At 45.5% G+C, this 19,515-nt stretch overlaps 1 protein-coding gene across 1 annotated transcript; it reads left to right on the top strand.

Annotated features, from left to right (window-relative positions):
• The first annotated feature begins 9,335 nt into the window (after positions 1-9,335).
• On the top strand, positions 9,336-18,377 carry LOC117345670 (LITAF domain-containing protein-like). Its single transcript, XM_033914653.1, has 4 exons — positions 9,336-9,468; positions 14,027-14,117; positions 17,045-17,204; positions 18,254-18,377. Exons 2-4 carry the CDS (start codon positions 14,027-14,029, stop codon positions 18,360-18,362), a joined length of 360 nt encoding a protein of 119 aa, XP_033770544.1. The 5' UTR covers positions 9,336-9,468; the 3' UTR covers positions 18,363-18,377.
• The last annotated feature ends 1,138 nt before the right edge of the window (positions 18,378-19,515 follow it).

The following is a 19,515-nucleotide window of genomic DNA, read 5'->3' as shown; positions in this document are numbered from 1 at the left end:
TGTTGACCCTGAATGTAAACTGCTCTGAGGAAAATGTTGTGGAGAATCGCCCACTGCCACAATTTCAGAGCCTCTTGACAGAGGGAGTGAGATCCCGTCCCTCCCTGTTTGTTTACATAATACATGGCTACTTGGTTGTCGGTACGTACTAGAATCACCATGCCGTGAAGAAGATGCTGAAAAGCTTTGAGAGCATAGAATATCGCTCTGAGTTCCAACAGATTTATAGGACACCTCCGGTCTGCTTGGGTCCAGAGCCCTTGAGTGCAAAGACCGTCCACATGGGCTCCCCAGGCATACATTGACGAGTCGGTTGTGAGGACCTTCTGATGAGGAAGAGGGTAAAACATTAAACCTCTTGAAAGATTCAAAGAGAGCATCCACCAACGGAGAGACTTCTTTAATGAAGGAGTGATGGAAATTAGTCGAGTTGGTGGATCCACTGATTGTTGCCATTGAGATGCCAGTGTCCATTGAGGAATGCGAAGATGAAGCCTGGCAAAAGGAACCACATGAACTGTAGAGGCCATGTGACCGAGCAGAACCATCATTTTCCTTGCTGGAACAGTGGAAAGTTGGAAGAATTGTTGAGAAATTTGAAGGAGTGCATCCTGACGTGGTTGTGGAAGGTATGCTCTCAGTTTGATAGTGTCCAGAGTTGCTCCTATGAACTGGAGAGACTGAGAAGGAATCAGTTGAGATTTGGGAAAATTGATGTGAAATCCCAGACTTTGAAGAAAGAGAATAGTCTGTTGGGTCGCTACAATAACCCCTGAAAGAGAGGGAGCCTTGATGAGCCAGTCGTCTAGGTATGGAAATACTTGGAGACCCTGGTTGCGAAGAGCTGCAGCTACAACCACAAGGCATTTTGTGAAAACTCTGGGGGAAGAAGCCAGACCGAAGGGGAGAACTTTGTACTGAAGATGAAGATTTCCTACTTTGAATCTGAGGTACTTGCGAAAAGCTGGATGAATGGGGATATGAGTATAGGCCTCTTTGAGATCGAGGGAGCACATCCAATCCCCTTGATCCATCAAAGAATATAGAGTTGGCAGAGTGAGCATTCGAAATTTCTCTTTGACTAGAAATTTGTTGAGAGCTCTGAGATCCAAAATCGGTCGCAAATCCCCCGTCTTTTTGGGAACTAGAAAATAACGGGAGTAGAATCCCGAGTCCCTTTGGGAGAGAGGAACTTCCTCCACAGCTCGCAGGAGAAGAAGAGCCCGAGCTTCTTGAAGAAGAAGAGGAAGATGCGACTGATTTGAAAGACACTCTCTTGGATGGCGATCTGGAGGCACCTGAAGGAGTCGAAGAGAGTATCCCTCTCTGATAATGGTAAGTACCCAGAGATCTGATGTTATGAGCTCCCATTGATGATAAAATTTGGACAGGCGACCCCCTATGGGGAGGGGAGAATTTGGAAACAGAGAAATTGGAATGCTCAAGTGGAGATTGTCAAAAAGACTGAGCAGGCTTAGTGTTAGCAGGGGTCTGTGACTTTTGTTGTCGTTGTTGTGGAGGAGGCCGACGAGCAGGAGGTCTAGAAAAAGCAGGAGTTGTTTTCTGTGGATAGCGACGTGGAGTTTGTTTGAAACCTCTAGTTGGTGCAGGTTTAGGTTTTGGACGGATGAGGGAAGCAAAAGAGCGCTCATGTTCTGAAAGACGCTTTGTAGCTGCCTCAATAGAGTCATCGAATAATTCATTTCCTTGACAAGGAAGATTAGCCAATCTATCCTGAAGGTTTGGATCCATGTCCACTATCCGTAACCATGCTAATCTACGCATGGCTACTGCAAAAGCCGAGACTCTAGACGAGAGTTCAAAGGCATCATAGGAAGCTTGTAGCATGAATAGTCTCAATTGGGAAAGAGTCTTAAGGATATTTTTAAATTCCGATAGACGATTGGTGGAGACATCCGGGTAAAAGGAAGACAAAATCTTTAAAAAATGATTGAAATAGGACGTAAAAATGTAATTATAATTTAGAACTCTATTTGCCATCATAGAATTCTGGTATAAACGTCGACCAAATTTATCCATGGTACGGCCTTCCCTACCAGGAGGAACTGAAGCATAAATTTTGGAGGGATGTGCTTTCTTCAATGAAGACTCTACCACTAGAGATTGATGAGAAAGTTGAGACTTTTCATATCCTTTAGATGGAACCGTTCTGTAACGAGATTCCAATTTAGAGGGGATGGCAGTGATAGAATAAGGAGTCTCCATGTTGCGAGTGAAGGTCTGCTGTAGAACAGGAGTCATAGGCAATCTGAGTGACTCTTTAGGAGGATGGGGAAGCTCCATATCCGCCAAGTACTCAGGAGTATATTTAGAGTCTGAATGAAGGTCTAGCTTGAGAGCTTGGCCCATGTCAAAAATAAATTTGGCAAAAGAAACTGATTTTGGGTCAGATGATTCTTCAGGAGAGCCACTGCGAGATTTATGTTGTACTGAGTAGGATGGAGAATTTTCTCTAGAGTATGTGGAAATGTCTGATTCCATACGCACAGTAGGAGAAGAAGTTGTACTGTGAAGTGGAGTAAGAGAATGTTTCCTCTTTAGACTCCTGGATGGAGAAGTACCTGGTGTACGTGGTAGAGAATGAGTCGAGGCGTGTGGAGAACTGTCTCGACGGACTGGCTTCGATGGGGTTCTGGATCGAGAAGGGCTTCGAGTGGAGGCTCGATGTCGAGAACCCTGCTTCGCCTTCGAAGAACGAGACAAAGAAGCCTCGGTATCCATCGTCGAAGACTCTCTCCGAAGCTTGGAGGCTACATGTCTGGAATGCTTCGACCGATGCTTCGGAGGAGGTGAGCCCGGAGACGACTCCGATGAAGAAATGTTTTTCGGTGTCCGGGATCGGCTTCGAGAGACTGGAAGCTCCGGCTGAGTAACAGGCTGGTCAGCCCGAGGCAAGGTCGAGGACGGGACCAGTTGAGCTACCAAAGAAGTAATTTGAGTAGTGAGGATAGATTTTAACATGTCCTCCAGCATCGGCACCGAGACAGAAGGTTCTGACCTCGTAGGTGCAGCAGTACGCTCCGAAGAGGGCGACCTCGAAGGTGAGTATTCCCTTATCTTGGAGGTACGCTTTGAAAGTGGTCGCGCCGAGGACTCTGGTGGCTTCTTGGATACGGCACCTGAAAGGGAACTCGGAGACTTACCCCCCGTAGAAGGCTTCGTGGAAGACGTCGTCTTCGAGGCAACCGAAGTAGAAGAGGTCGAGGCCTTCGAGACCGAAACTCCAGCCGGAGTCTGGGTCGAGGCCTTCGAGACCACAGGTGTCGAGGTCGTCGGAGTCGAGGCCTTCGAGACCGGTGCAGCCGCCACGGTCGAGGCCGGCTCCGAAGATTGCTCCATACCAAAAAGTTGAAAAAATTGAGCACAACGCCGCCGAAAAGCTCGTGGAGTAAGAGTAAAGCAGCGATGACAATCTTCTGGGGAATGAGAGGAACCCAGGCACTGTAAACAACGGCAGTGGGGATCGGTGACCGAAATCACCCGATTACACTGTCGGCAACGTTTAAACCCGGTAAGAGGCCGGGACATGGAAAAATAAAGTCCGTGTCGAACGAAGGAGCCTAGGCCTAGGCCCAAAGCTCGACGGCCGAACTGAAAGGAAAAAAAGAAGAAACTTTTTTTTTTTTTTTTTATTACACTAAAAAGAAAAGATAAAATGAAAATGAACACAGCGACCGACTTTAAATGAAAAGAAACAGCCGCGGTGATGAGAAGGCAATGCTGCAGAGAAAGAAAACGTGTCTTCTTGTCTCCGCGGAAATAAACGAACTGAGGATCCTCTCAGGAGATGCGCCCCCTAGTTCGGGCGGGAAGGCACGCGCGCAGGCGCGGTGCAGCACTCGAAAGTTCGAGATCTTCAAGCAAGTTTGCTTTCGAGGCTGTCCGCTGCGGGGCTCCGTCGGTGACGTCACCCATATGTGGGAATATGCTGCCTGCTTGTCCTGGGATAATAATTGTTTCTATATTTCTGTGTCACACCATATCTCTCAGCACTCTAACACTAGGGTCTTTCTGTCTCCCTATCATGATGTGGGATAGGGGTAGTATTTGAGACATGAGAAGAAGATTGCCGAAGAAAGGCTTGGACAAAGCTGAAAAGAGACAGAGAAAGACTAATGGAGAGAAGATTGTTGAGACTTACTAGAGACAGAGTGCTAGAGATAGAGTTCTGGGGGAAGAGACTCATTTATCATACCCTACGCAAGACCCCTAATTGGACCACAGTGCAATTGAATAGAACAAGATTTGCATACACTTCTCCCTCTGTATTCGCTGTGATAGGGGATTAACAGAACCGCAAATACAGAAAAACCGCGAATAACTTTTTCATATGCTATTCGCTATTTTCTATTAAAAACCATCGTGAATAACATGGTGGGAGACCTGGCCTGTTCCTGAAGGAGAGGCAAAACACGGTGATGAAAGTGCTGGGAAACAGCAATTTTCTCTCTACATGGTTAGAATCAGCAATTTCTCTATGCAAGCTGATGTAATTTGGAGGGAGGAGCCAGCAAGCTAAAAACCATGAATAATCGAAACCGCGATTGCTGAAACCGCGAATACGGAGGGAGAAGTGTATATTTTTATTTGGCAGTGTCCACGGTGTGAAATTTTAAGCTAAGAGGGCCACAGATTGAAGACTTGCAGGCACTTAGCTTAATTACCACGGACCCCAGAAACATAAAGTTTTAACATTTTGGCCCAGCACACCATCATAGGTAGAGAATGACACGGTGACAAAATTCATCACCGTTCCCGTCCCCGCGGATAACCGCGGGAAATAATCCCATGTCATTTTCGAGTGTCTATTTCAACCTCGGTCCTTCTACACCAGCATTCTTCAAAGCAAAGCTTGTGGCCATTCATACTCTGATTCTTATGTGAGCCAAGGATAATGAAGCCATTGTGACATCACTGATGTGATTGGCTCTTAGGCACTGGTGGAATGAGGCATTATGACATCACAATATCTGCTCTGGATACTAGAGACTGTCATTCTGTAGTGTCTGTTTCAACCTCAGTCCTTCTACACCAGCATTCTTCAAAGCAAAGCTTGCTGGTCAGTGGCTGTGCTTATGTGAGCCAAGGATAATGAAGCCATTGTGACATCACTGATGTGATTGGCTCTTAGGCACTGGTGGAATGAGGCATTATGACATCACAATATCTGCTCTGGATACCAGAGACTGTCATTCTGTAGTGTCTATCTCAACCTCAGTCCTTCTACACCAGCATTCTTCAAAGCAAAGCTTGAGGGTCAGTGGTTGTGGCCATTCATACTCTGATTCTTCCCTCTCTCCTTAAAGAATGACATGAAGACGGTTTCCCGCGGGGACGGGAACGGTGATGAATTTTGTCACCGTGTCATTCTCTAATAGGACACTGCTGGCGTGTGCAATAAATTGATACTATAATATATAACTCAAGTGAGCATCGTGAAGTAAATTAAATATCCATAAAAATTACATGTTCCAAATGGAAGCCACAATGCTAGTGTAGCACTAGCGGGGCTGAAAGTTTAAGTGACTTGCCTAGGGTCTCAAGATTTCCCCAGGATCTCAGCCCACCGCACTAACCATTAGGATACTCATCTATAATTGCCATTAGTGTAAGTCTGCAGTTATGCGCCTAACTTGCGCAACTGGATGCTGGAGAGTCACTGGACGTAGTGTATTTGGACTTCAGTAAAGCATTTGATAGCGTCCCTCATCGAAGATTACTGAACAAGCTAAAATCAATAGGATTAGGAGACACTCTAACTACATGGGTTGGGGATTGGCTGAGCGGCAGACATCAAAGGGTAGTGGTGAACGGTACCCCATCTGAAGCATCGGACGTGATAAGTGGAGTGCTGCAGGGCTCGGTCCTGGGTCCGATTCTATTCAACTTATTCATAAGAGATATGACGCAAGGACTTAGGGGAAAGGTATCGCTGTTCGCCGACGACGCCAAACTATGCAACATAGTAGGCAGAAACTTATTACCTGATAATATGACACACGATCTACTGCTGCTGGAACAATGGTCAACTACTTGGCAGCTTGGCTTCAATGCTAAAAAATGCAAGGTAATGCACCTGGGAAAGAGAAACCCGCGTAGAACTTATGTACTAAATGGTGAGACCTTGGTTAGGACCACAGCGGAACGCGATCTAGGAGTGATCATTAGCGAGGACATGAAGGTTGCCAATCAAGTGGAGAAGGCTTCCTCCAGGGCAAGACAAATGATGGGCTGTATCCGCAGAGGTTTTGTCAGCAGGAGACCTGAAGTTATGATGCCGTTGTACAGAGCCATGGTGAGGCCTCACTTAGAGTACTGCGTTCAGTTTTGGAGACCTCACTACCAAAAGGACGTGCTGAGAATCGAGTCGGTACAGCGAACAGCCACCAGGATGGTCTTGGGGCTCAAGGATCTCACGTATGAAGAAAGACTAAAGAAATTGCGGCTGTACTCACTTGAGGAAAGAAGAGAACGGGGAGATATGATTGAAACGTATAAGTATATCACGGGACGCATCGAGTCAGAAGATGATATCTTCCAGCTCATGGGACCCTCGACCACCAGAGGGCATCCGCTGAAAATCAGGGGAGGGAAGTTTCATGGCGACTTCAGGAAGTATTTCTTCACCGAGAGAGTTGTGGATCATTGGAACAGACTCCCACTCCAGGTGATAAAGGCCAGCAGCGTGACGGATTTTAAGAGAAAATGGGATACTCACGTGGGATCTTTAAGGGAGTAAACTCAGGGGGGGGGGGATACTTGGAATGGGCAGACTTGGTGGGCTATAGCCCTTTTCTGCCGCTTTTTCTATGTTTCTAACTTTAGACACAAGTCCTCGTGCTAGTTAATGGCTGGTTTATATGCTTGCACCTAATTCTAAGCGGTTAGGTGCATAACTGCAAGAACATAAGAATAGCCTTTCTGGATCAGACCAATGGTCCATCAAGCCCAGTAGCACGTTCTCACGGTGGTCAATCCAGGTCACTAGTATCTGGCCAAAACCCAAGCAGTATCAACAATCCAGAATCTCAGAGTAGCAAGATTCCGGAATCCCAAAGAGTAGCAAGATTCTAGAATCCCAAGGAGTAGCAACATTCCATGCTACCCATCCAGGGCAAGCAGTGGCTTCCCCCATGTCTTTCTCAATAACAGACTATGGACTTTTCCTCCAGGAACTTGTCCAAACCTTTCTTAAAACCAGCTACGCTATCCACTCTTACCACAACCACAATTTTTTATATGATGCACACATAAGTGCCAAGCATACCCTTGAACCGCCCATGTCCACTTGCAGTTGCACACTATAGAAATCGCGCACACAATATGTAGAATACATGCATAATTGCTAATTAGCACATATTAATACCAATTATAGCTAGTAATTGGTTAAAGGCAATAAGCATCTAATTATTCAATTAAGATATGTACGTAACTGTCCTTATTCTACCGCTTGGGCATGCGACTTTACACACTAATCATCAAGTCGGGCTTGCAAGTATATACAATGATGAGGTAACTGTCTAAACATTTAGGCAGGCCACAAAAATTGCATGTGCAATGATACATCTAATCTGCTTGTTCCAAGTTAGATGTATATTCAGCCTTTCCGAATTATACATTGATAGCTGCGGCTAAATACATTTTCATCAGAGTTAATGTTGGGTGGGGTTTGTAGTATTTTTCATGCGGATTTCAAATCTGTGTTTAGTTTTTCACTAGCATGTCACATTTTTGTAATGAGGCTCTTTATATATACAGTGGTACTTTGGTTTACGAGCATATTTCGTTCCAGAAGCATGCTCGTAATCCAAAGTACTCGTATATCAAAGCACATGTCCCCGTAGGCCACAATGTAAACTGAAACAATTTGTTCCACAACCAAGGTTTACTATGGTGGCCCAGGGGTGGGTGGGTACCTCTCTGTGGGTGCTGCAGCTCTTGCAGCGTGGTGGTTTCCTTTCCCTGAGGTCCCCGTGTGGCTCTCCTCCCTCTTCGGTGATGTCTTTGCCTTTAACCAGCGCCTCCCGGCTTCCGATTCAAGCCGGCCATCCTCCAGACGCATGCGCAGGACCTCTGCACTCCCCCGTCAAGCTGGCGCCGCTCCAACAACACAGTGGTACCTCCAACAATACAATACGCTCCAACAATACAGTGGACAATACAACAATACAGGACATCCTGCGTGCTTGTACGTGGTGCGCGTGTTGTTGGAACGGCGCCGGCTTGACAGGGGAGTGCAGAGGTTCTGCGCATGCGTCTGGAGGATGGCCGGCTTGAATCGGAAGCCGGGAGGCACTGGTTAAAGGCAAAGGCATCGCCGAAGAGGGAGGAGAGCCGCATGGGGACCTCAGGGAAAGGAAACTACCACGCTGCAAGGGCTGCAGCACCCACAGACAGGTACCCACCCACCCCTGGGCCAACCTAGTGAGAGCTCATGTAGTGAGTCAACACTTGTTTTGCGAGACGAAAGTTTGCTGAGTGTTTTGCTCGTCTTGCAAAACACTCGCAAACCGGGTTACTCGCAAACCGAGGTTTGACTGTAATTATAAAAGTTAATTGGGCGATATATCATACGTTCAGTGGCGTACCGTGGGGGGGGAAATCCACCCCGGGTGCACGCCTTGTGGGGGTGCACAACCGGCTGTTCTCACTGCTTCTAATGCCGGCCCTGCAGCTCCAGACTTCCCCACACCTGTTCCCCCACCCCCCGATCGCTATTATTTTTTAAATGTTATGGCAGCCGTGGCGCTGTATCCGTCAGAGGAGACTTCTAACCTCGGCCTGCCCTGGAACTCTTCCTGCAACAGTGACTTCCTGTTCCCGCCTAGGAACAGGAAGTCACTGTTGCAGGAAGAGTTCCGGGGCAGGCCGAGGTTAGAAGTCTCCTCTGATGGATATAGTGCCGCGGCTGCCATAACATTTACCATGCACTCCTTGCCTTGCAAGGACGGCTTTAGAGGCTGCCCCCGGCCCTCCTCTTTCCCCTGAAGCCCCCGCCCCCAACTCAATGCAAAGGAGCGGGGGCCGGCCCAGCGCCTTGAGCTTGTCCCCCCTGGGGACCCGGCCCAGCGCCTTGAGCTTGCTCCCCCTGGGGGCCCGACCCAGCGCCTTGAGCTTGCCCCCCCCCGGGGGCCCAGCCCAGCGCCTAGAGCTTGCCCGCCCCCCCGGGGGCCCAGGATGAAGCTTGACTGCAAGCTGCTCCTGCCGCTGCTCTGCCTCGCCCTCTCCGTCCTGTTCTTTCTGCAGCCCAAAGTGGTCTGGTGGACGGATCCGGCTGCCATCTCGTCGGCGAAGGCCCCAGGCGGGGGCATCGCCTCCCCGATCACTGGCCGGCTGCCTCTGCCAGAAGCTCGGGCTCCCCCTGGGAGAGAACGACGTCTGAAAGGCAAGAGCAGCCGCCGGAGGAAGGATACGCCGAGGAAAAACAGTGCTCTCAAATACGTGAAGGTAGCAGCCCTGCCCAACTGGATGCATTTAGCTATTGTAGCATGTGGTCAGCGCCTGGAAGAGACTTTGACCGTGCTTAAATCTGCTCTGCTGTTCAGTAAGACGAGCCTTAGATTCCACATTTTTGCAGATAATTCCTTAACGCCCGAGCTCCAGAAGAAGTTGCAAAAATGGCAAAGTTCACAGAATCGACTTTGACTACACCATCTACCCTATCACCTTTTCAGTAGGAAATGCTCAGGAATGGAAGATATTGTTGAAATCTTGTGGAGCTCAGTGGCTCTTTCTTCCGAATAGCATGAGACCAGAAGGCTTGACGTGGAAAGAAATGATATTATCCTTTATACCAAAAATATAAAAACACCATTAAGTGGGGCAATCAGGATCTACTGAACATCATATTTCACTTTAACCCAGAACGAGTCTATGCTCTTCCGTGCCAATGGAACTACAGGCCTGATCACTGCATGTACGGGTCTAACTGTAAGGGAGCAGAGGAAGAAGGTATCTCCATTCTCCATGGCAAGCAAGGTTAGGGGGAGTAAGAGCTGATGGTGCCGCAGAGTCCCACGGGGGGAGGGAGGAAGGAAGAAGAGGAACCGAAGCATGGCAATTTTGGGGGAGCAGGTATGGGAAAGTCCAGAGCTGCAGGGGAGAGTGTTGCTGTTCCCAGCTGGAGGGAGAAGGAAGATGAGGGAGGGAATGAAAGGAGATGCCAGGGCTTGGAGGGAAGGAGGAAGGTATCCCATCTAAGGGAAAAGGAAGGGGGAGATGTCAGAGCATAGAGGAAAAGATGAAAGAAAAGGAAAGGAGAGAGATGCCAGAGCATAGGGGATGGATTGGTGACAGAAAAAAATGGAGAGGTGGCACAGCTGAAATTAATCATGTACAAAGGAGAAAAGGGGCACAGGATAGATATTTATGTAAGGAGCATAGAAAGAAGGAAGATGTATGGAAGAGAGAGAAGGCAGACATTGGATGGAAAGGGCAAAGAGGGCAGTGACTGGAAGGGGCAAGGCAGAAGGTGAACAGTAGATGGAAGAGGTAGAGAGAGGGACAGCCACTGAATGGAAGTGTGGGGGAGAGGAGGGACAGCCACTGAATGGAAGTGTGAGGGGAAGGGGGAGCAGCCGCTGGAAGGAAGTGGGGAGGAGAAAGAAAAAAGGGCACATGCTGGATTGAGGGACGAGGATAGAGTTAGATACTGGAAGGGGTGAGGTAAAGAGGTGGCAAGCTTTAGGTAGACAGTAAAAAAGAACATTGATGAGAGGGTAGTAAGAATGTAATCTAGACAGATGCAGAAAATAAATTGAAAAGGAAAATGAAGGAAAAAAAGGGAAAGGGATTGCAGAGGAGAGGTGTGGGAGAGAGAAGGAGAGGAGAGAGATGCCAGACCAATAGGGGTGAAAGGAGAGATGGAAGGGGGAGGCATACAGTTTCTGGAAGGGGCATAGAAGGAGAGAAGATGCCATATAGGGGAAGAGAGACGGCAGACAGTGGATGGAAAGAAGAGAGTTACAAGAAGATGAGGAAAGCAGAAACCACAGAAGACAAAGGTAGAAAAAAATTTTCTATTTATTTATTGCTTTAGGAGACATGTGTCACTGTTTCTGTGGAGCATTGTATGCAGAGTCCAGCTTCTTGCTGGTTCAATTTAACCTTTGTCTATGTATTTCTATTTTATCCCCCCTTTTACAAAACTGTGGAGTATTTTTTAGCGCCAGCCGTGGTGGTAGCAGCTCTGATGCTCAGAATTCTATGAGTGTCAGAGCTGTTACCTCCGTGGCTAAAATCCACACTACAGTTTTGTAAAAGGGGGAGGGGTTAGTTTGTGATGACATATTCCATACTAGGCGAAGGTGTTTTCTGTGTTCTGTGTGTTCGAAAGACAAGGTTTTTTGTTAGGCTTGACTGCAGGATTGATCTGTACTAGTCTGGCTTGTTTAGTTTTACAATGGGTGTACTGATGTTGTACTGCTCACTGCAATATATAAGATGCTGCCTTTTCCTAGGTACTCATGTGTGACGTGTGGCTTGTTACTAAAAATCATGTTTTCTGTACAGATGGGGGGGGTGTCAAAAAATGATGGGCCCCGGGTGTCACATATGCTAGGTACGCCACTGCATGCGTTTATAGGATAAATGTATAAGGAGGGTTGACGACCGTTGTCTTTGTTTTTTTATGCTACAGACATTATTTATGGTGATTAATATCAGTCTTTATCATGCCAAGACATTGTACTAATCATCCATATAGTTGTTACGTCTGTGGTTCATTCATGACGAAAGCACAACGTCACCCAATTACCATAGATCTGAAGAAGGTGTACAAATTGTACTTTGAATGTCCACTGGGTGACCAGGATAAGTCTTGGGCTCCACATATCATCTGTACCAGTTGTCCCAACGGACTTTGTGACTGACACAATCGACAAAAGGCAATCCCAATGATATGGAAGGAACCATGAGACTATATTAAAGATTGCTACTTTTGCCTTGTGAACACAAGTAGATTATCAGCTAAAACTAAACACAAAATGATATAATCTACTCTGGATTCTGCTATTAGGCCTGTTCCTCATGATGACTCACTGCCTGTCCCTGTTCCTCCTGTGAACATGATGAGGAATGTGATGATGATACAGCAGCTGGTCACAATCCAGAATTATCTGATCCTGATTATGTGAATGATGAAGATTCAGAACCAGAGACCTTTACACAAGCTGAGCTCAATGATCTTACTCTTGATCTAAATCTTTCAAAAGAAAAAGCAGAACTTCTTGCTTCAAACCTTAAGCAAAAGCACTTGCTTGCAAAAGATGCTAATATAACTTATTACAGAAAAAGGAATCATAACTTAACAACATTGTTCACTGTAAATGGCCAAAAAAAGCAATCAGGATGCTAGGAATTATTTAAAAAAGGATGGTTAACAAAACTAGGAATGTTATAATGCCCCTGTATCGCTCCATGGTGCAACCTATCTTGAATATTGCGTTCAATTCTGGACTCCTTATCTCAAGAAAGATATAGCAGCACTAGAAAAGGTTCAAAGAAGAGTGACCAAGTTGATAAAAGGGATGGAACTGCTCTCGTATGAGGAAAGACTAAAAAGCTTAGGGCTCTTTATCTTGGAAAAGAGATGCCTGAGGGGAGATATGATTGAAGTCTACAAAATCCTGAGTGGAGTAGAACAAGTACAAATGGTTCGATTTTTCACTCTGTCACAAATTACAAAGACTAGGGGGCACTAGGTTACAAGGAAATACTAGTTACAAGGAAATACTTTTAAAACCAATAGGAGGAAATATTTTTTCACTCAGAAAATAGTTAAGTTCTGGAACGCATTGCTAGAGGTTGTGGTAAGAGCGGATAGCGTATCCGGATTTAAGAAGGGTTTGGACAATTTCCTGGAGGAATAGTTCAAACTCTGTTATTGAGAAAAACATGGGAGAAGCCACTGCTTGCCCTGGATCGGTAACATGGAATGTTGGTACTCCTTGGGTTAGGGACCTGGATTGGCCACCATGAGAACAGGCTACTGGGCTTGATGGACCATTGGTCTGACCCAGTATGGCTATTCTTATGTTCTTACGTGAGCCAAGTATAGGACAATTAAGCCATTGTAACATCACTGATGAGGTTGGCTCTGAGGCACCGTGGAATGAGGCATTATGACATCACAATCTCAGTTCTGGAATGTTGCTCTCATTGGGGTTCTGGAATCTTGTTATTTTTTAAGATGCTGGAATATTGCTACTCCTTGGGTTTTGGCCAGGTACTAGGGAGCTGGATTGGCCACCATGAGAATGGGCTACTGGGCTTGATGGACCATTGGTTTGACCCAGTAAGGCTATTCTTCTGTTCTAAGCAACAAAGAATCAGTACAATTCAGCTTACAAGGAAACTTGGCATTTTCTTTCTCCTTCGCAAGTCAGGAATCTACTGTAGAGTAAGTAGAGCTTCCCAGAAAGTCACCCAGTTCCAGGAGTGCGATTTTAGACCAGCCCCGCATTTCTGACCACCCCATTATTAGGCATTATTGCACATAACATGATTTCAGTTGGTAGAATGGGGGATAACGAGTACCCACAGTTTTAGGATGTAAGATTAAACCAGGACTGGCCAAAATGTCTCCCTCTTGGAACTAGATAACATATCTTGCTTAATCGCTTCTTAATCCACACCCCTGCTCTCTCTCTCTCTTATTGCTTTTCAGTTCTTGGTAAGAAAAATAATTGTTCTTAGTGTAAAATACTATAATCAAAAATTATTCCATCAGAATATAAGAACAGCTATACTGGGTCGGACTAAATCCTATCAAACCCAGTATCCTGTTTCAATCCAGGTCAAAAGCATCTGTCAGGATTCCATTTCTTAGGGGAAAAATATCATCCTTGCACAAAAAAATTTCCTTAAAAATGGAACTAATAGGAAAGAATTGTATCCAAATATTTTAATAGATAATTGTTGAGGAGGAAAAAAACCTACAATCCATTTTGAACACCTGGCAGTGAGCCTTTTATTGAGAAATCACTCTAAGCATTCATTATTTTAGATGAATATCGACAAATATCCTTACATGGACACAACAGGGATGGCTGCCACATATCCTCCACCACCACCTTATATGCAACCTCATGAAACAGGTATGTGGGCTTAGCTGTGAAAGAATGTTCCAGGCATTTTATAATTCCAATGCTCATCACAGACGTATTACACTAGGGCTCCTTTTACTAGGGTCCGGATTTCCCCGGGACATGGTCCTCCTTTTGCGGACATGTCCCGGGGTCTGAATGGCTTTTCAAAACCCAGCGCTTTGTCCAGGTTTTGAAAAGCTTTCCTCCACATCGCGTCAGGCAGGAGGACATCCGCGCATGCGTGGACATCCTGTCTGACGAGAACAGGCAGCAGGGCAGGGGTGGGGCGGAATTGGGGCGGGACTAGGGTGGGATTGGGTGTGGAGATAGGACTAGGCAGGGCCTGGGGGCAGGTCTAGGGAGTCTGAATTTTCTAAACGGAAAATCTGGTAACCCTACCTATTACTAATTCTAGCATGCGCTTACTATAGCTTATAAGAGCTTATCGTGGGATGTGCTGAGCCATCCTGCAGTAAATTCCACTGTGTAAGAGCAAACCACACACTAAAATATATTTCAGATTTTTTTTTTGGGGGGGGGGGGGAGGAGGCGTTTCTGGGGGTAGCGAGGGAGCATAACAGCACAAATCAGTTGGCATAGCCACATTACTGCATGCTAAATGATTAAAACAGGATTATTATGTGAACTCTTAGGCCCTGAGGCCCAGGTTCTATAAACGGTGCTACCTAAAAATGGCTACCGATCACATGTCAAGTGCCTATGGAAGTGTCTAGGGTTGCCTAAGGACGCCTAAGGCCACTTCCAGCATAAACCACCCCCATGCTGGCTTCAGGCATCCTTAGGTGTGCCTAGATGCTTCTGTAGGCGTACGAACAATGCCTTCAACATAGGCACCGTTCACCATATCAGCTCTTTTTTTTATTTTTTTTTTTTAAGTGCATCCCGATTGGTTAGTTAGATGGCAGTAGGACGCCTAACTTTGGTTCACCGTTACTACATGAGAACATCCATTAACCAAAATAAAGCATCCAAATTATGAATGCCACACAGACATCCCTGCAAAGCAGAGAGTCAGCCCAGTGGTCAGTGCAGTGGACTTTAATCCAGAATTCCACTGCAATTGCAGAATTTCACTGCAATTCTGTTATTTTAAATGGTGCACCTTCCAGAAACAAGGAAATGGCCAGTGTGCCTGACTGTGTACCACCTCCATGTAGTCCTCAGGTTACAGCAGTGGTCTCAAATTCAAACCCTTTGCAGGGTCAAATTTTGGATTTGTAGGTACTTGCAGGGCCTCAGAAAAAATAGTTAATGTCTCATTAAAGAAATGACAATTTTGCATGAGGTAAAACTCTTTATAGTTTATAAATCTTTCCTTTTGGCTAAGTCTTAATAATAATATTGTAATTTATAGCTAAAGAGACATTTGATCAAGAAACTGTTTTATTTTACTTTTTTGATTATGATAAACATACCGAGGGCCTCAAAATAGTACCTGACGGGCTGCATATGGCCCCCGGGCCATGAGTTTGAGACCACTCGCTTAGAGGTATCTTTAGTAGTTGGGTATATCTCTGGTTCTGGAGGACTCACAATTTAAAGGTAAAAAAAAAAAGGGAGATCTAGTTTACAGTCCACTGCACTGACCACCAGACTACCCTTCAGACCCAGTGGCATAGCGAGGGTGAGTGGTGCCCGGGGAGGTGGCTTCCCCCTCCCCAGCTCCTTCTCGACCTCTCCTGATGCACGCGCACGCCACCATTCCCTTCCCCGTACCTCTTTAAATTTCCTAGCCTGAGCGGCATTACGAACTTGATGTCAGCTCTCCCTCTTTAATATTCCAGGTTGCCCGCGTTGGTGTCGGCTCTCTCTGACATCACTTCCGGGTCACGTGCCTAGGAAGTGATGTCAGAGAGAGCCGACACCAACGCAGGAAACCTGGAAAATTAAAGAGGTACAAGGGAAGGGGCATGCGGCATGGGGGGGGGCAGAGAGGCGGACAGGTCACGGTGCCCCCACCGAGATGGCACCTGGTGCAGACTCCCCCTCGCACCTCCCTTACTATGCTACTGTTCAGACCTGCTTGTTGCTGTGTTCAGAATGCCCACAATACCAGAATGCTCAGGTAGTTTAATTTCCCTTTGTGGTATCACTTTCAGGGGTGCGGGAGGGAGACAGTAACCACTGGGGGATTAAGGAGAGGTCATGCCTTAACCCCTCCAGTAGTTAACTACTCAATCAGGGCACTTTTTTATACCCTGGACTTGATTGAAACAAGTCTAACTTAGGATACCCTTCTGTTTTGATTTGGACATTTATTCTGGTTCGATCATCACTGTTGGATGTCCTAAATATGGGCCCTCCCTAGTCCCACTCCAAACATGCCCCTTTGCTATTTGGACAAACTGTAGTGTAGGAAATGTTCAAATTCTGCCTTTCAATAATAACGTTTTGGACATTTTTTGGCAGAAGGACTTTTTTAGGGTCATTTTGAGAAGTCCATCTGCCTTAACAATGAGCGCCACAGATGTCAAAAAATAAAATTCAGCACCTATAAATTTATTTGCTGTTATTTACAATGGTCAGTCTATGCATACGTTGCTATCAGAAATCAATGATCTCTCTGTACAGGCTGGCATCTGTCATTGTCCTGATGTGTATTTTACAAAAGGCTCTAGTTTCAGCAGAGCATTTTGAAAAACACTGGGCGAACTGTGAACATCCTGACTTGGACGTCCCAACTCTTCCCTCATCATCTTATGTAAAACTTTTCAATTAAAGCTTGAGCTTCTCAAAAATCATTAATATGTTTATGTTTATTTAAAAATTTGATGGCTCGTCAAATCATAGTACAACCAAATCGCAATGATTTACAAGACATAAAATAAAATACAGTATAATAGATTTTGTTTACTATTCACCACAGAATGAATGTATTATAACATTGTCATTGTTTCTTTATGGTGGCCCTGCAGTGGTGGTGACATCGGTACCAACAGTTGTTGTTAGATACAATTGTACAGATACACCTACGATAACAGTTTGCCCTGCATGCCGCCAAAATATCACAACTAGGATTGAACGCTCTCCAGGGCTAATGACTTGGCTTCTATGTGGTGGGCTAGCTCTTGTTGGGTGAGTATTTTATTTTGAGAAAATTTCAAATGTGTAGATTCTATAGCGGCCTCAATGTCAGTTCAAGGATATCCGAAGAATCGTCAACCCTATTTGTGAATGCTGTGTAGATCTTAACTTAAAATTAGGAATATTTGTGAAAATATTTTGCCATAGTTTTTAAGAAAATAAAAGAGTTAAAAAAAACCCCAAAAACAAAATGCAGAGCTGTTTATCATTTATAAAATGAGGAAAACTATGAAACCCAATAAAACCCTCAAAAAAGAGCACTCATTGACTTTCATTTTTCTGTTCTGAAATTGCCCATGAATTTTATGTGGTGAAAGAAGCCAAAAGAGACTGCAGAAATGATGTACACTTCTCCCTCCGTATTCACGGTTTCAGCATTCGCGGTTTCGATTATTTGCGGTTTTTAGCTTGCTGGCTCCTCCCCCCCAAATTACATCAGCTTGCATAGAGAAATAGCTGATTCCAAGCGTTTACAGAGAAAAATCGCTGATTCCCAGCACTTTCTTCACCGTGTTTTGCCTCTCCTTCAGAAACAGGCCAGGTCTCCCACCATGTTATTCGCGGTTTCACCATATTCACGATTTTTTTAATAGAAAAAAGCGAATAACATATGAAAAAGTTATTTGCGGCTTTTCTGTATTCGCGGGTCTGTTAATCCCCTATCACAGCGAATACGGAGGGAGAAGTGTACAAGATGTTGAAACCATTGTTGTCCCTAAAGTGGTTCACGTCGTAAACCTGGCCCTGACACGGTCCGTGTTTCGAAAAACACTTTATCCTCAGGGGACCAAAACCTTGTATGTCTCGAGAAGAATGAACCAGGTAGGGTGCCACAATTTAAGGAAGTTTCATGCCTAAAGAGCACCAAAAGGATCCAGTCAAATACTCCTTTGGCGTTCTTTAGACCCAAAACTCCCTTAAATTGTTGCACCCCCGTCTGGTTCATTCAGGTTATCCGCCTCTGTCTTAAATGCTGGAATAAGCCACCAGTATTGTGTATGGATCTGATTGTCGTGTTTTTTTTTTTTGGTTTATTTCAGATGCATTGCGGGTTGCTGTCTCATTCCCTTCTGCGTCGGCTCATGCCAGGATGTTGATCATTATTGCCCTAACTGTAACCATCATATTTACAAATACAAACGGATGTAAAATGAATCAAGTAGACAAACAGTAGAAAAATACACTTTTTTTAGAGCTAATTCTCCCCCCCCCACTTCTATAAAACCACGAAAGCATTTTTTAGTGCCAGACGGCGTGCTGAATGCTCTGCGCTGTTTATGAGCGTCTGGAGCATCGCAAAGCATTCAGCTCGCCAGCCTGTGCTAAAAACTGCTTTTGTGGATTGGTAAAAGGGGGGAGGGGAACATTTCACATTCTCATTTTCACAGAGAAAGCAGCTGCTTTAGGTTTACCAGCTCAGGGAATACATTTTGTTAGTTGGTAACTTCTTTAATATGTAGAAAAAGTATTTCAGTCTATTGATTTTAACAGTGTCTTCATCACAATTTTTTTAAAAAACTATTTAAGAGCCACAATCTGAAATCAGTTGCCTTACAGGACATGGAGCTTCTCCCTCCCCCTTTTATCAAGCCGTGCTGTCAAGCTGTCCATAGGAATAGAATGGGCAGATCGGCATTTAGCTTACACAGCTTGATAAAGGGAATGGGGGTGGGGGGGGGGGGGGTTACCACATAAGTTCATTTTGGAACTGAAATGGATATCATCAGATGAAAGTATGTTATTCTGAATTTACCAGGAGCACATTACTTTATAAATTCTGAATTCAGCTTCTGTGTGTTAGTTCTAGAGCAGTGTTTTTCAACCTTTTTACACCTATGGACCAGCAGAAATAAAAGAATTATTCTGTGGATCGGCATCGGTCTGTGGACCAGCGGTTAAAGAACACTGGGCTAAGTTGTGGGCCAGACCCCGCCCATCTCTACCCAATCTCCACCCCAGACACCGCCCCCATAATAGTACTAATTGCACCTTGCACATCCCGTGCCTCATCTGCAACGTCGGAGAGAAGGCTTCCAGTTCAGGCGCAGGATGCCCATAGGAGCCACTGCCTGTGCCTTTGTGCACTGAATCTGTTAGGAAGAGGGAGCTGGTTCAAAGATAACGCCGCATTGATCGCACCGTGGACTGGCGGTTGAAGAACACTGTTTTGGGCCTGATGCTGGCCCTGATGCTGGCCCTGTGAACCAGCAGGAAATTTCTGTGGACCGGTACTGGTCCATGGACAGGTGGTTGAAGAACACTGTTCTAGAGGACAAGCGTATTCTTAGACTTTCCAGCTGAA

Source organism: Geotrypetes seraphini, chromosome 11, assembly GCF_902459505.1.
Source record: "Geotrypetes seraphini chromosome 11, aGeoSer1.1, whole genome shotgun sequence".
In the NCBI taxonomy this organism is placed as follows: Eukaryota; Metazoa; Chordata; class Amphibia; order Gymnophiona; family Dermophiidae; genus Geotrypetes; species Geotrypetes seraphini.
Note: the sequence above shows the minus strand (reverse complement) of the source record. Positions and strands in the feature narration are given on the sequence as shown.

Coding starts and splice junctions, on each gene's coding strand:
- LOC117345670 (XM_033914653.1), top strand. CDS start 14,027: ATGAATATCGACAAATATCCTTACATGGACACAACAGGGATGGCTGCC. Junction 14,118..17,044: donor TATGCAACCTCATGAAACAG/GTATGTGGGCTT, acceptor GTGGCCCTGCAG/TGGTGGTGACATCGGTACCA. Junction 17,205..18,253: donor GGTGGGCTAGCTCTTGTTGG/GTGAGTATTTTA, acceptor GGTTTATTTCAG/ATGCATTGCGGGTTGCTGTC.